At 45.1% G+C, this 17564-nt stretch overlaps 1 protein-coding gene across 4 annotated transcripts; it reads left to right on the top strand.

The window, feature by feature from the left end:
* Positions 1 to 4571: 4571 nt before the first annotated feature.
* Positions 4572 to 17358, top strand: LOC133370413 (interferon-inducible GTPase 5-like). Of its 4 annotated transcripts, XM_061596696.1 has the most exons (4): positions 9087 to 9291; positions 12174 to 12323; positions 13150 to 13848; positions 15571 to 17358. In XM_061596696.1, the coding sequence occupies exons 3-4, from the start codon at positions 13178 to 13180 to the stop codon at positions 16787 to 16789; spliced, it is 1890 nt and encodes a 629-aa protein (XP_061452680.1). In that variant the 5' UTR covers positions 9087 to 9291; positions 12174 to 12323; positions 13150 to 13177; the 3' UTR covers positions 16790 to 17358. The 4 variants fall into 4 exon arrangements, with proteins under 4 accessions (XP_061452681.1, XP_061452680.1, XP_061452679.1 ...); XM_061596697.1 differs by lacking the exons at positions 9087 to 9291; positions 12174 to 12323 and adding an exon at positions 4572 to 4627; XM_061596695.1 differs by lacking the exon at positions 12174 to 12323.
* Positions 17359 to 17564: the final 206 nt, after the last annotated feature.

A 17564-nucleotide genomic window follows, 5' to 3' on the forward strand; every position in this document is an offset into this window, starting at 1 on the left:
TCTTGAAGGCCACAGGTTTGTCATCCCTACCCTAGTCACTTCCAGGTATGGTTGGGCAAACCAGTCGATTCTGGTTTATTTCAGTTTCTTATTTTTCCCATCTTAAATTCAGTTCTCTATATTTCCACATCAGTTGATGGGTTTTTTAAATCCTCATGAACATTTGTCAACATTTTAATGCAAATTTCCTCTAACATACACATTTTTACATGCAATTTTCCCTAATACAATGCATTGTTTTATGTTACTTTCAAAGTTATATGCATTCATATGCACACTTTCCCCTAGTATATCCATGTTTGTGCACATGACTTTGCTGGGAAACTGCACAGTAAAATTTGGACAAGTTTGAATGAGGGCTGTGTTTCAGATCCCGTATTGTTTCAGAAAAAAGCCACCATGTGGTGGCTGCCAGGGCCGGCGCCAGGTGTGACTGGGGCCTTGGGTGCCAGTCTACCCCAGGCCCCCTGCTCCCAGCCCCCCCGACCATGCAGGACCGCTCCACCTACTTCTCTTTCTGCGAATACCCTGTGCACTGGGTGCGTAGGTCACTGCCATCAACCAAGATGGCGTTGGAGGCTTCTCTAAGGACTGATACCCCCACCGCCATCCATGTTGATGGCACGCATGTGTGCTATGCTGCGTGTGCGCACATGCCTGCCATCAATCAAGATAGCGGTAGGGGTAACAGCCTCTTAGAGAAACCTCTGCTGCCATCTTGGTTGATGGCAGCTGCGTGTGCAGCGTGCAGGGCATTCACAGAGAGGGAGAAGAGGTAGGTGGAGTGGGTGGGCGCTGTGGGTCCACACCGTCTGTAGGGGGGGCTGGGAGCTCCATCTCAGCAATCTGTGGCAGGGTCGGGAGTTGACCCTGGTGAGGATTGTGGAAGGGGAGTGCTACCTCCACACCCTAAGGAGGGCCACAGGGACCCTCGGCCAGGGCCAGACCTGGCCACCCTCTGCTGCTGGTCCCAGTGGCTGCCTTTGACAGTTCTGTCCAGATCGTTCAGGCCTCCTCTGTAGGCTCACCACCACTGCATGCTTCAATTTACCAGCATCTGAGCCTAGCCCAAGACATTATACTGCCTGAAGATCCCCCCTATTTCATTTACAGAAGATGACAGGACTGGCAATTGAATCTTATTCCAAGGCTGATGATAGGATTGCATCCTCCACAATAACTGAAGGCAGCAGGTGAATTTAGGGGGTACAAAGCAGGCTGGAGGAGCCACATCCCTCCTCTGTGCTCCAACAGGAAGGAACAGTCAAAGGACTCAGGACGCACAGTCAGTGGGGGTGTCGTTCCCATCCCACCCCACATCCCAGTATGCATCACTTAAGTTAGTTGCATCCCTCTGCCTAATAGTAGGGCCGGCCCTGTGGCATATGCTCTAGTTTTTCTGCCGTTTGGAGCCAGCCAGAGCTGTCCCCTCCCATGATTCCCAGACTCAAGACTGCTTGTTACAGATTAAATGCCAATTTAGCATGCATTGGAGGAACTGCAGCTGTATAGGAGGAGGAAGGTTGTATGTTAGCTGCCCTCATAGACCAGGATGACATCAAGTTAATACTCAGAAGAAGTGTGACACGATGGCACTTGAAGCAAAATATTTTTTCTAACTGCTGGGAAATGCTTCATTCACATGCTTATTTTCTGCTTCTCAGGCTGGAGAGATTTGTTTGCTTTTGTTCTCCTTCCCTACATAGCAAAGTCCAACAACCGATTTACAAAAAACAGGCTGTATAGCCGCCCAACTTCAGTTTCGCTTTCTCAGAAATCAGCCGTTTGAACAGAGCTCTGTGCTGGCAGCAGCAGGGGGTTGGGGGGAGAATAGTTGTAAACAGGATGGGATTTCTGCTCTGGCCTCAACTAAACTTTCTCTTCCAAAGTTCAACAGCCAGAGCAAGAATGCACCTAGAAGTGGCCAGCAGCTACAACAGTTAATTTTGGACTAGCTGCTACACATGTACATTTGAATCTCCACACACGTGTATGCTCACTGGAAATCCAGGTTGCTAATTACTGCCAAGATTGCACACATTCACACCAGAGAAAGAAGGAAAGCAATAATATGCATAGATATACCTTTCCTGGAGGAAATCAGGGTACAATGTCAGGGTAAAGGGTTATATGCTTGGTGACAGCCAGGCTCTCTCTTTCCCCTCCTGCATATTCCCACATGGCCAAGCATATCATTCTTACCCCTTTCCTTACCCGGTGTCACAAGCTGCATGTTGAGATGATGCATGTGCTCTTGACTCTCAACATTAGCAGGTTTAAGTACATTTTGGGTCTTCATTGTAAATTGGGAAGGGTGCTGTGGGTATGACAGGTAAAAATGTGGGACTGCCACAGGAGTGTAGTGAGATAATTTTCATTGGTGGGCAGAGATAAAAATTGGGGTATCGGTTACTACAAAAGAGGCTTTGGGGGGGAAAATATTTTCTGAGGTAATTACAAAAGTAAACACCAATTTATGCAGTTTAATTAGGAACTATGATTTGTGAAGTTTACAAAAAAGCAAATCAAATTAAAATACAATATTTTCCACATGCAAAATAGTAATGTAAACTAAATAACAGTGACTAGGAAATAAATGTATATTGTGCAAAACATCCTACCATAATGATCTAACCTATTAATTCACTAATAGGCAAAAAAACCCCTTGTGGTTTAAGAACATACCTATAGCCAGCAGATATTTCTATCAAATTTTAAAAAGCAGGGAAATTGGGCAGCTATAGTGAATGCCCCAGGGGAACAGGAGACCTGACCTCTCTCTGAGATACTGGACTGCCCGACAAATTAGTCAAAATGCAAACACAATTTGGGTTGGTCTTTCATGGTCCAATCCACTTCCTGTGTAGCTTGGAAGAATTTGGTAATGTGCCTGCCTACTTTTTAAAGTTTGATAGAAATATCTGTTGGCTGTAGGTACGTTATTAAACCGCAAGGTTTTTTGCCTGTTGGTGAATATTAATAAATCCCTGCATGATACACACTGCAGATATGGTTCTGTTGTGCACTCATGAGCATCACAGTTGTGTAATCTGCACTCAGCAACAGAACTTTCCTCATGACAATGTTTTGCTGCCCCTTTTACCCTTCAGACATAAATAGATGCACTGCTACCATGAGTAAGGTTGGGACGAGGCGTTGCCAAATCACACTGCAAGCATACGGTTCTAAAGGCAAATAATTTTTGTGTGGGGATCCTATCTATTGAATAGAGTTAAGTCTAACTTGATTATTGATTTCCTACTGTATTGTATGTAAACTCCTTGTCACATCTTTAATAGCCGTAATTATATTCAGATGTTGTTCGTAAGCCAAACAAACAAATAAAAATGAATGAGCCACTTGACTAGCAAGATTATTGGGGGGTGGGGGAATGGGGTGCACAAATAATGATCTGTTTAAATCCAGAAGAATCCTGGATTTATAATCACAATCGCTTATGAAGAGCTTCCCAATGCACAGTGCATTGAGAATATTGTTCGTGTCCCTTACAGTGAAAACACTTTTATTTATGTTTAGCTTTCTTTTGGAGGGAGAGATCAGTAGAGACTTGTAGCATTTTTATAATATTTAACTTATTTACAAATGTACATGTTGCGCCAAGGTAGTGACAAACAACATGAATCTTCTATGAGCAGCAAATCCACCAAGCTACCCAACCAGTTCCTCAGAGATAAGTACTTGTACCCCACAAGGTGCCTTCAGCTCCAATGACCTCTCTGCCTCAAACTTAAAAAACAGATCTCTCTGGTTCTGCTCCCAAATTGCAGTTTCTTCACAAATGGTCACAACTACCTTCTATCTTAGCTGGTGTCAAGGGCACAATAGGTATACGACGTCCCCAGTTCTGATGGGATTCACAGTAAACTATCTGTGGCCCTGCAGGTATTGTTGGATTTCAACTTCCATCAGCTTCAGCCAGCATAGCCAATGGTGAGGGTTGATGGGGGATGTAGTCCATAACATCTTGAAGGCCCTAGGTTTCCCATCTCTACCTTAATCACTTCCCAGTAAGGATGAACAAATCGGTCAATTTTGGTTTATCTTGGATTCTTATTTTTCCAGTCTTATGTTCAGTTCTCCATATTTCCACATCAGCTGGTGATTTCTTTTTAAAGTCCTCATGAAAATGAGTCTCCTAACATACACATTTTTGTATGCAGTTTTCCCTAATACAACATATTTTTGTATGTTACTTTCACAATTATATGCATTCATATGCACACTTTAGACAAGTATATCCATTTATTTTGGAGGGAGAGAACAGTGGAGTCTTGTAGCATTTTTATAAACAAATATGCTAGGAAACTGCCTTGTAAAATTTGCACAACTTTGAAGGAAGACTGTGTTTCAGTTCCTGTATTGTTTAGGAAAACATCCACCATGTGGTAGCTGCCTTTGATAGTTCTGTCCAGATTGTTCAGGCCGCCTCCTCTGTAGCCTCACCCCACTGTGTGCTTCAATTTACCAACATCTGGGCCTAGCCGAAGACATTATCCTGCCTGAAGATCCCCCCTTTTCATTTACAGAAGATGACAGGACTGGTAGTTGAATCTTATTTCAACGCTGATGGTAGGACTGCATCCTTTACAACAATTGAAGGCAGCAAGTGAGTTTAGGGGTGCAAAGCAGGTGGGGGGGCATATCACACCTCTGTGCTCCAATAGGGGGGAACAGTCAGGGGACTTAGGAGGCACAGCCAGCGGGGGTGCAACTTCTACCCCACATCCCAGCATGGACCACATAAGTTAGTTGCATCCCTCTGCCTAATAGCAGGGCCAGCCCTGTGGCATTTCCTCTAGTTTTTCTGCCCTGGAGCCAGGCACAGCTGTCCCCTCCCATGATTCCTATACTCAAGACCTCTTGTGAAAGATGAATGCCAATTTAGCATGCATTGGACAGGGATTCTGCAGCTGTAGAGGAAAAACAAGATTCTGTGCTGGCCCCTAACACAGTTCAGGATGACATCAAAGTAATACTCAGGAGAAGCATGAGATTCTGGTATTTGAAGCAAACTAATTTTTCTAACTGTTGGGAAAGACTTTGTTTACATGTTTATTTTCTGCTTGTCAGGCTGGAGAGATTTAGTTATGCTTGCTTTTGTTCTCCTTCCCCACATAGTATAGTCCAACAACCAATTTACAAGGAACAGAATCTATAGCCACCCAACTTAGGTTTTGCTTTCTCAGAAATCAGCTGTTTGAGCAGAGCTATGTGCTGGCAGGGGTGGGTAGGGGAAACATAGATGTAAACAGGATGGAATTTCCACTCCTATATTCCTATCTATCACAAACAGCTTTGGCTAAGCTTCCTTTTCCAAAGTGAAATAGCCAACTAAGCAAGCACACAGAAGTTGCCAGCAACTGAGCATTCAGTCCCAAATACGGTACTGCAGCAGTTAATTTTTGGACCACAGTGCATTGCTTGAATTCATTTGCCCCCTCACCTCTGTGAATATCCATACAGATTCCCCTCCCAAGACGCTGATGCTTGCTTTTGTTTAGAGGAATCTGAAGTGTCCCAGCTGGAACCACGTCACAGTTTTAAATGACCTTCTGATCTATATCAATCAAATGCTCTTTGTCCTCTTGAGTACCTCTAAGATGAGGAGGATGATCCTCCGTGGCACAGAATGGTAAGCAGCAGTAATGCAGTCGAAGCTCTGCTCACGGCCAGAGTTCGATTCCAACGGCAGGAGGAAGTTGAATCTCCGGTAAAAGGGGTCGAGGTCCACTCAGCCTTCCATCCATCCGTGGTTTGTAAACTGAGTACCCGGCAGGGGGGTAAAGAAAGGCCGGAGAAGGAACTGGCAATCCCACCCCATATATACGGTCTGCCTAGTAAACGTCACCCTAAGAGTCGGAAACTACTCGCACTATAAGTGCGGGGACACCTTTACCTTTTGAAGAGGAGGAGGCAACATATAAATGTCATCAATTTATCCACCATCAATGAACATGAATAAAAGATAAACTCTACCTTAGCCAAATTCACACCTGGTGTTTTTGAAGGTCTCTCATAAAGTCATTTCCTGTCCTCTCCCATCAGTATGACTGCCTCACGTCCTCTCTTTGTCGTTATGCATCGCAATAAGCAGATGACATAAAATCTCAGACAATGCGCAAATTATATTGGTAGAGGCGGTGGGCTTGCCTTTATGAAATCCAGAGGTCACAGTTCTGAGGCAAACCACGGTGGTGATGGCGGCGGTGAGGAGGCAGGGTGGCAGCAGCAGTGAGGAGGTAGCGGTGGCAAGGTGGCAAGAAGGGGGTGAGGACGAGGGAGCAGTGCCAGTGAGGAGGAGGAGGGGGTAATGATAATAACAAGAGGGGTGTCTGGGGGGTTAGAGGATGGGGCCTAGCGAGTGGGTGAATGAGCGAGTGAGTGAGCAGCAGCAGCTTTGAGGCCATTAGAAAAGTGGGGAGTTGGGGTAGGTTTGGAGACCTGGGGGGTGAGGGGAAGTTTGGAGACTTTTGGAGGGTGGGGGGAGGTTTGGCAACCCATGGGGGGGCAGGGGGAGGTTTGGCAACCAATGGGGGGAAGATCTTCAGCAACCAGTGTGCACAGGGGGCTCTGGGATCCATGTGGGGTGGGGTTGGGGTGACACTGGTGAGTGAGGGGGGAAGACTTCGGGGCAACTGGCAGAGGCATGGGGTGGGGGGTGCTAGGGGGCATATGACAGAGGGGATGGAGGGATGACTAGGGGGTGCATGGCAGAATTGGTGGGGGGAAGCCTTGGGATGTTGTAGGGTAGAGTATAGTGAGTGTTGGCAAGCAAAGGGAGCAGGGTCGGCAGCCCCTAGTTAAAAATAATTTTTATACTATCAGGCTCAAATGCTTCATTAGGTAATACAGAACCAGGACAACATGTGTTATATTTCCCAGTCCCTGGCAAACTAACTGGATTTGGGCCTCAGTGGCCAAGTAGAAGTCCTGGTACATAGGGCTCATCCAGACGACTGTAAAATGTGTGACATGAACGCTTTGTGTTTTCATTATTTTTCGGTTGTCCATATGACACTGCACACTTTTGCGCATTTTCGCGTGGTTAAATCCGTTCCTGCAATACCGCAAATAATGCAATTTGCGTTTTTAAACCGGGAATCATCCGCTGTACCTTCAGGCGCTTGGATGCAATACTGTGGACTTTACAGCTGTGGGCGTTTGATGGGAGGTTCTTGGGCGGTTCCCCATATCCCTTCCCTCATTCTCAGCCAATCACGTATTTCCATTGTTGCGCATGTGTGCGAATGTCCAGGGAAAGCCTGGGAAAAAGGAACCTATCAGAGCAATGGTGTGGTGTTGCCCTCCCCCCCTGCAACTTCTACTGCGCAGATGCAAAAAAGTGCATTTGCACAGAAGCAGCAACAGCGGTTAATTTTTAGCCAGCCTGCAAACAGGTCAGCTGCTCAGGGTGAGATCTGCAATTGTGGTTGTTTGTAAACTTTTTCAAGGGAGAAAATATTTATCTTTGCCTAACCTCCACCTCCCCCCCCTCACCCCCCCATCAAATGCCCTTCTTGAATGTATTGGTCTTTGCTTCCAGGCATCCAGAGTCGAGGGAGAGGGGGGGAGAACAGAAATAGAGGCTTTCCTCTTGGATTACAGACACTCACACACCCTTAGCCAATTTTGCTTTCCTGCCTGCAAGGCTACTCTTTTTGAGTCTTGTCAATTTCAACCACAGCCTGCAGGTTCTCAGCAGCCCAGCTGAGCTGAAAAGCATAGAGTCGCTATTGCGAAATATCGCAAATACAAGCAAAAAACCCACAGGAATTATTGGCGTATAAGTGGTTTGCTAGAGTGTCTCAGCCACCCGCAGCCATAGAGACTGGTGGTCTACCTTCCTAGACATGACACATCGTTACTTGCTGTTCTGGAGAAATAAGTGGAATTGCAATCATGTGTATCTCCAGAAATGTTAAAGGTAGACAAGCATACAGTCGGTTTTGTGAAATATTGCAAATACAAACAAACAAAAATACAGGAATTGTAGGCATGTAAGTGGTTTGCATGTTTCTTTTATCAGAGGGGACACCGCAAAGCCTGTGCTGGTCACTTCAGCGCAGATTGACACAGCAGCACGCGGGGCTTTTTGCCCGCGTTCCTTGCCCAAGCCAAGAGTGGCCACCCGTGGAGGGGGCCTGTTTGCTTCCCTCAGGGGCAGCATTCCTGCTACTGAGCCGCATAATGGTCCGGGGCGGAACCCTGCAGTGAATGAGCCCAAGGGTTACGGGGGGATTCGCCCGGCGATTACAAGCGCTGATCACTTGCACTGCCCACAATCCCCCTGGATGGTCAGGGGCACCAGGAGACACCCCCCCCGGCCGGCGCTGCTCCAGAGTGGTGAGCGACAAGGAACTCCATTACAGCCACTACTACCAAACCATCAGGAAATTCAAACTTTCGCGCTCGTACGTTCAAGCGCTTGTGCCTTGTTGTGCTTTGTTGCAAAGGGGGAGAGGAGCATACGTCATATTTTTGTGGACCAATTGGCTGATAGGGGGGAACGTTATGGGCGGAGCTGGGAAAAAGCGAGAAGAAGTACGGGTCCTCTCGCTGCATGTGTGGGTGCAAAAAATGGGTTTTTTATTGGGAAAGAGCGAACAAACAGGCGAAGTGAGGACTGTCAGATGACGAACCAGATATGGAAAACGTGGATTATCCCGCTCCGTTTGGATGAGCCAGAGGGTAAGTTGTACGCATAGCAAGCACAATATGCATAGCAAGCACAATGTGCAGCACTGCACAACGTAATAGCTCATCACAGCTCATGTCTGTTAAGACATCTGCTTTAATTTTTAATTTCCTGGCTTTGTGGTCATTGAAACAGGTAATTGGCAATTGCTTTTGTTTTGTTGTAAGTATGGATTTCCCCCGGAAATGGTAAATCCAGAATAAATGGGGCAAAAATGAGGGCTTGCTTTCTGATGACAACGACATTGTGTGGCTGCTGCAAAAATCTTGCATGCATGAGGAGCTGCAGTTCTACATTAAATGCCCAGCTAGAAGTATCCTTGAATAAACAATAGCTGGCTGCAGAAAAGAGCTCAGTTCACTGTGAAAGAGTTATTCCCGTCGCCCTACCTCGTTGATGGGTGGAGCACAGCAAGAAACTGGCTCTTACACTCGGTTAGGGGGAAAACAAACAGACATCCTCCTTTCTGTTTCATTGTGAGTTAGATTTCAAAGTGTATCTTGTTTCGGGAAACAGTGACAAGGAAAGAGTTGCTGCCCAATCTGTTGAGAGTCTTTGCTGTATGGCTGTAAATGGTAAGCAAATTTAAACTGTTGATATATGTTCTATGCTGCCTCTTGGCTCTCAACAGAGACCCCTAAGAAATCCGGATCAATCCCTTCTTCACTCAGTTTCCTGTAACTCAGCAGCTGCTATTCAGTATTTACCAGTGAAAGGACATTCAAAAGAACTACGGTGAAATATATATTGGGATTGCCTCAGTTTTCTTTCTCCACAGGAAGCACTTAACTTGGATAGGAGGTCCCCTTTATGCCATTTGGAAGTTTGTTTGCAAAGTGTTGTCGCCATTTTAGATTTCAGTCAGTCGGTGGAGGCAGCAAACAAATAACAGTGTGGTTATTTCAAGAGGATTCTTTGAGGTAACTTACCCAGCCCTTGGAATAACTATAGAGAATTTAGCCCACCCTGCAGGACAAGCAGGAATCTTTAATTCTTATCATTTAAAAGAAAGGGATCCCTTTTCCCCCCTACACAACTGCATTTAACTGTTTCTAAGTCTAGTCACTCAGAACCAGTGACAAGACAGCAACATATAATGGTTCATGCAGCGGAGGCTTGTCTGTTAGGACACCTGGGGCACTGCCCCACCAACTCTGTCTGCCCTCAGCCAACCCCCACCTGCAAGGCTTTCTATTCAGCTCCAGTCCAGGGAGTGGCACTGCCTGTCATCCTCCTCCTCCTCCTTGGTCTCTCTCAATTTTGCTCTTGTAGCTCGGAGAGGATGATGGGGACAAAACTAGAATTAGTTGGCTCTTCCTGTTATTAGCTCTGGGTTCACCTACTGTTGGCTCCTCCCTTCCTTCTGCCCCATTAGTCCCCATGGGCACCAGCCACCACTGGATTTATGTTATCTTGGTTCCAGGTTTGGAAGGGCTCCAGGTCAAGACACCTTCCATGGGCCCCTTTCCCTCACTGAATCTCACTACAGCAGGTCCACAGGGCTGTTGTCAGTGGGCCCCTTCCTGGATTGAGGGCCCTTGGCAGATGCCCAACCTTGCTGACCCTTGATGCCTGCCCTGCATGTTGTTCTGGTGTACAGTGTGATGGGGACTGCTTTTTACACAAACAGGGCTGTAGAGGCGAGGGGAACTGAATGCTGCCCCCTGTTTTGCTTTGAGGATTTTTCTACCCATCCTGGTAATAGAGCTGGACTGGAAATAAAGTTGTACCAGTTCATGTGCAGTTTAGAATGTCCTTCTTGCCTCTATTTATAGAAGAGGATTTCTGAAAGAGGTTGCTTTATTTAACCAAATGTGTATCCTGCTTGATTGTAAATAAAACCTTATAGACTAAGGTGGCAATCCTAATCCCATTTACCTGGAAGTAAGCCTCACTAAACTCAACTGGGTTTACATCCAAGTAGACATCATTAGGATTGCACAGTAAGGCTTCATTCCTAACCTCATTTACCTGGGAGTAAACTCCAGTGAATTTGATTGGACCTACTTCTGAGGAGACAGGGTTAGGATTGCATTGCAGGGCCGCAATTCTAACTCCACTTACCTGGGAATGAGCTCAACTGAATTCAGTAGTATTCAATTACTTCTGAGTAGAATTGGTTAGCATTGCAGCCTAAACCTGAGTGGACTTAAGTGGAGTTGGTTATTATTATTGTGGTTTGGGAAATAAAATATGAGTTTGGTATGTGATAGCCTTGGTATGAGTTACTTCATGTTAATGGTTTTCTTTTTTGAGAAGAAGTACAGTCCATTGGTCCTGCCTACTTGATGTTGGGGGTAAAACACCAATCAATACAAGTGACCTGAAACAGTGGAGAGCAACAGACAGAAAGGCAATCTATTATTTTCTCTGCTGATTCTTCCTCTAAAGTTTTTGTTTTTGCAGACTTTGCTCCTCCGGTTCCTCCCTTTTCTTCCTGTCTTTGTTCTCAGTTAGTTAGTAATGGCTCTCTGAATGCAGGCTGTGTGGCTGCTTCAGCATGTATGATTTTGTCTCTTTGTAGTTATAAGCCTTAAGTCTCTTTATTCTTTCAGCTTCCAGTCTTAACTGTCCAGTTATTTTTGCACTTTGCTGCAATATATTTCTACCCAAAACTCTAACATTTGGCCCTCAGAGGGCTGGCGAGATAAGAATCTGGCCCTTGGGATGAAGAAGCTTACCCGTCCCTGACCTAGGAGACTGGAGCCTTCTCCAGACTTAGGCTGAAGCCAGCAGTGGGTGGGGTCAGAACCAAAGTAGCCGGGGTCAACTTTTTCCCCTTCTCTTCCTGATATCCCCCTCTCCTCCTACACTCTCTCTCTCTCCCCCTCCCTACCCAGTGACCAATGCTTCACTAGGAAAGGGAGTTATGTCTACCACCTTGAAAGAGGCAGTGGTGTCGCCCCTCTTGAAGAGGTCCTCAATGAATCCAGAAAGTTTAGAAAATTACCACCCAATCTCTTATATTCCCTCCCTGGGCAGGGTGACTAACAGGGCCGGTGCCAGGCAAGCTGGGGGCCCTGGGAACCAGACTGGCCTGGGCCCTGGCAGCTGCACGAACGCCCCACCTACCCATCTACTGAGCGGGTGGGTGCGAGCGAGAGGGGTGGGTAGGTGGGTGGCATGAGCAAGCAAGCAGATGGGTGGGAGGGCAAGCGAGCAGGCGGGGGCGAGCAAGCAGGAGGGTGGGGGGTGAATGGGCAGGGGGTGGGCGAGTGAGCGAGCGGGAGGGTGAATGGAGGAGGGCCAGCGAGTGAGCAGGGTTGGGCAGCTCCCTTCCTGAGATCTGCGGCAGGGAAGTGCTACTCCCCCACCCTAACGAGGGGCTGTTCAGGGGGCCCTGTGGACCTGGCCGCCCTTTGGTGCCGGCCCTGGTGACTAAGAGGGTGGTGGGCAGCCAGAGGTAGGTATGCCTGGAGGAAGCAGATTGTCTAGACCCATTTCACTCTGGTTTCAGGTCCAGTTCTGGCACTGAAAAATCTTTGGATGCCCTGATCGGTGACGTCTTTCGGAGGAGAGACAAGGGAGTGTGACCCTATTGATTCTCCCTCAGCTCTCAGTGGCTTTTGACATCACTGAGCATGGTGTTCTGGAGTGGCTGAAGGAGGTGGGAGTTGAATGTACTGTATTACAGTTGTTCCGCCCAACTTGAAAGGTCACTACCAGGAAGTAGGAGGAGGAGAACATGGCTCAGCTCCGTGGCTTTTTTGCTATTGGGTCTGACAAGGGTCAATTCTCTCTCCTGTGCTATTTAGCATCCGTATGAAGGCACCTGCCATTAGGGATGAGTGAGAATTTCAATTCAGTTCGCATTTCAAGCCAAAGTTATCATATGTGCACTTTCTGAAACAATATGAAACCAAAACACAACCCTCCTTCAAAATATACTCTTATTCGAATTCTGCAATGCAGTTCGCCAAACAGTATTTACAAAAATGCATGTATTGGGGAAAAGTCTGCATAAAATGAATAAATGAGTGCAAATAACATGCAAAACTGCATTATATGACAAGAAATGGCTTGCAAAAATATGTGTATTAGTCAAAACTGCCCACAAAAATGTGTTTCTTAGGAGAAATTCACACTAAAATGCTGAAGAATTATTATTCCCCTTTCAACCGCCATGGCTCCCCCAGAGAATCCTGGGAAGAGTTGTGAAGAGACCCCTACTCCTCTCAGACAGCTCAAACTTTCAGAGTTCCCTGGGAAGAGGGAATGACTATTAAACTGCTCTGACAGTTGTAGCTTTGCCAGGGAATAGGAGTCTTCTAACAGCTCTCAGTTTATGAGGAGAAATTTGGACTAAAATGCTGAAGAATTTTCATGAAGTCAGCTGTCATGAAGAAGAGAATTTAAGACTGGAAAATGAGGAATGAAATCTGAACATTATAGATCAGGAGTTAACCATTGCAATATTTCTGTATTTACTTTAGGTCTGGTAAATCTTCCTGAAGAGCAGCCATGGGTGGTAAGAGCTCCAAACCAGACACAGCAGATCAAATTCCTCACTCATCAGGCAAATACACCTTTGACATTGCCATCACAGGGGTGTCAGGTGCTGGTAAATCATCCCTTGTCAATGCCCTACGGGATATGTTGACAGACGATGAGGCGGGTGCAGCTGTGGTTGATGTGATACAAGGTACAATGGAGCCAGTAGGATACCTGTACCCCAAATATCCAGATGTAACCATCTGGGATCTGCCAGGAATTGGAACACCTGAGTTTGAGGCAGACGGATACCTGAGGGATATGGATTTTGACAAGTATGATTTCTTCATCATTGTTGGCGAAAGAAGCTTCACCGAGTACGACATCATGCTGGCCTGTGAAATTCAGAGAATGAACAAGAGGTTCTTCTATGTGCGCACCAAAGTGGATGTCAGTATAGATGCTGACAGGATGAACCCAAACTTCAGTGAGGACCAAACCCTACAGCAAATAAGGAGTTATTGCTGTGAAAATTTGAAAAATGCAGGTGATTCATCTCCAAGGGTTTTTCTAATATCCAGGTGGGATTTGAACATGTATGATTTTCCTCTGCTGCAAAGGACCCTGCAAAATGAACTCGAGGATCTCAAGAGGCGTACCTTAATTCAATTCCAAGACCTAGAAATGAAGATACGCAACAGGTATGTTGGGTTTAGCCAAGGCCAAACTGTGTTTAATTACGAACCTGAAGCAAAATATAAAAACCATTTAAAAACATTTTCCTACCCTCTTGCGGCTATACCCTTTGGTAAGGACCTGGAGACCATGTCTCCCCTCACTTTCCTCTTTTAGGTCACCTTACCCCAGTTCCCAGTGTGAAGCAGTCATCTTCCTCATTACCATACACATAATCCTTAAAGTTGTGGTGAAACTGACCCCGTGGCGACACCAACCCTTGAGCTGATAAGCCTTGTGTTGCAGGAGTCGAAATGAAGAGAATGAAAAGGAACACAGATTTTGGCAAAAGAAATACAAGCAGACAAATAAGGGATGCTAAAATGGAATTTGAGGAGCACATTGCTCAAAACATAAAGACCACCAACCAAAAATTCATTAGTAGCAGGAGGCCATCTAGGGCGGCAGTTGGAACCTTGGGTGACAAGGGAGTCGAAAAGTGTGTTAAAGGAGAGTAAGGAGACTGCAGAGAAGCTGAATGAATTCTTTGCGTCTGTCTTCATATAGGGCAGATCTTTATGTCTGAACTAACTTTTGCAGGAAGGGAGCCTAAGAACCGAGGCAGATGCAAAGCTCTAGGCCTAATAAACAAAATAAAAACTGATAAATTGCTGGATGAAGATGGCATCCACCTGAGAATTCTCAAAGAATTCAAATGTGAAATTGCCCATCTTCTAATAAAAATGTGTAACTTGTCCCTAAGATCAGACTCCATACCTGAGAACTGAAAAGTGGCTAATGTAACACCGGTGGGATCCAGGGGGGATACCAGAAATTACAGGCCAGTTAGATTACTGTCTGTCCCAGGAAAACTGGTGGAAAGTATTGTTAAAGGTAAAATAGCCAAGCATATAGAACAGGGGTAGGGGAGCCATTTTGGCATCAGACCAGATCTCCATGGGCCAATTTTGACAGTTGGGTGGAGCAGCCAACCCGTCAATCACATGTTGTAATTATGGTAGTGCATGATTGACAGGTAGGTTGTTCTACCCACCTGTCAAAATCACTTGCATGGGGTTTCCAAGCCTGGGAACTACAGTGCAAGAGGTGCTACCAGTTCTTTGCTTTCCAAATAACTGGGCTGTTATTCAATAATATACAGGAAAAATAAACCCAAAATATAAAATACAAAACAAATCAGCAAATACAACCATAAAATCATCAAAATACTTTACACCAGCAGCAAGTTAACATTTCTATAGACTGTACTGTAACACAAGGATACTTTTTTTGTTTATCGAGGTTGGAAAAATGTGGGTATATGTGTTTTGCTGAGAGTTGTGATGCTGCACATACATAGAGCATTTGTTGCTTGTTGTTGTATAGTTGTATCTTGTTTTCCCTCTCCCAGACGTCAACGCCTTGTGCATTGTCTTCCCCCCTCTTTAACCTTCACACCACCCTGTAACATAGGTTACGCTGAGTTAACATATTTACATAATTAGTAGTTCTTGCCAAGTGATGGGGAGAGTCAGGGGGTCCTAATCCACATACAGTGTACTGAGCTATGAAATCCTGTTGGCATCCCTGAACAGAAACATTTTCCTTAGATTGTTCAGATGTACTCATGTGAGAAAACCGATATAGCTAGATTTCCCAAATCTAAATTGATAATACAAACTGGCACTTGAACATTAACTCATACGAATTAGCAATCACAATGTTTCCTTTTTTTCTTTGTTTCTTAGACCAAATGAAGCATTGAGAAGATTTTTCCTGGGAGGCGCCATCTCAAAAGCAAAATTACAATCTGACCTTGAAAGGTTGATAGCTGCTTTGGAAGGAAAAGATCTCCCAGACATTGTAGCCCAATGTTGTCGAGACTTTGAGTTATTGGAGAGCACCACACTTGATATTGCTGTCACTGGGCAGTCGGGTGCTGGTAAATCATCCCTTGTCAATGCCCTGAGAGGCATGTCTGATTATGAAGAGGGCTCAGCTGAGACTGGGGTGACACAAACAACAATGAAGCCAAAGAGTTATCACCATCCCATATTCCCCAAAGTAAAATTATGGGATCTTCCAGGTATTGGAACACGTGAGTTTGCGGCCAGGGAATATTTAGAGACTGTAAACTTTAGGAAGTATGATTTCTTCATCATTGTTTCTGGAGAACGCTTCACTGAGCACGACATCATACTGGCCCATGAAATTCAGAGAATGGGGAAGAGGTTTTACTATGTGCGCACCAAAGTGGATGTTAGTATCAATTCTGAGAGAAGGAAAAAGAATTTCAATGAGGAAGAAACCATTGGAACGATAAAGAGATACTGCTGTAAATATCTGAGAATGGCAGGAGACTCTTCTCCAAGGGTTTTTCTAATATCGAGGCGGGATTTGAACAAGTATGATTTCCCCCTGTTGCATAAGACTTTGGAGAACGATTTGGATGATCTCAAGAGACATACTTTGATCCTGGCTACACCAATTTTCTCTGGAGAAATTGTGAAAAAGAAAAGGGCTGCACTTGAGGCCCTTATATGGAAGCTAGCAACTATGTCCTGTTTTGGTGGGGTTGTTCCTGTCCACGGCCTCTCTTTTGCTTGTGATATTGATATCTTGGTGAGAGCACTGATATCTTTCTGCAAAGTCTTTGGCTTGGATGAAGATTCCCTGTGTATACTTGCAAAGCAGGTTGGCAAACCTGTCCAGGAGTTGAAATCTGCGATCAAAAACACTCCGATGACCAGTGAGATTGATACAGAAATGGTAATTGACTTCCTGTCAAAGTCATCTGTTTGTTCATCATTGATGCTGTTAGAACAGATCTATGATTTTATACCCTTGTTGGGATCTATATTTGGTGTGACTAGTTCTTTCCTCACCACATTCTACATGTTGAGGACCTTCCTGCACAATGTTGAAGTAGATGCAGCAAATGTACGGACAAAAGCTACCCAACGATAAGAGACCCAACTGAAGATCCAAGACATCTATTAGGAAACAAAACAAATTAATCTTGGGTGAATCTGTCACTTTCACTTCCTCTCATGGTTGTATCCAATGCTAGTCCTACTCGGAGTAGAATTTTTGAAATTAATGGACATGACTTAGGTCCATGAATCTCAGTGGGTCTACTCTGAGTAGAACTTAGTTGGATACAATCCTCAGTTTCCTTTTTTTCCAATTGTAATTTCAGTTCTCCAAATTTTTCCATCAGTTTGCTTAAAAAATGTCCTTGGGAATTCTACCATATTTTAGCATACTAAATGTACACATTTATGCTGGCAATTTTACCTCATCTAATTATAATGCATTTTTGCATGTTGTTTTCACCAGTATATGTATTTTAAGCACACTTTCCATTTTGTTTAGTTGGAAAACTGTGACACAAAATTTTGAAGATGCGCAGTGTTTTTTTTGTCAAGTCAGTATTGATTTTCCAATAAAAACAAGTACAATCATAAAGACAAGGGGGGCGGGATATAAGGCAAACAGGGAAATAACTACAACAAATAAAGAATACAGTGGACCAGGACTTCCGGGAAGGGTGACTTAGCCTGTGCCTGCTTTTGAGACGGGCTCCTGCCTCAAAAGAAGCTTATTCAGATATATCAGTCAGTTTTTTCTTTTTTTTTGACTGATTAAACTTCTCCCGGGTAGGGAGAAACGAAGAGATTAACCTCAAAGCCTATTTTTGTTGGGGCGACCAGATCTCATTAATTTATGGGACGAGGTCCAG

Source organism: Rhineura floridana, chromosome 15, assembly GCF_030035675.1.
Source record: "Rhineura floridana isolate rRhiFlo1 chromosome 15, rRhiFlo1.hap2, whole genome shotgun sequence".
NCBI lineage: Eukaryota > Metazoa > Chordata > Lepidosauria > Squamata > Rhineuridae > Rhineura > Rhineura floridana.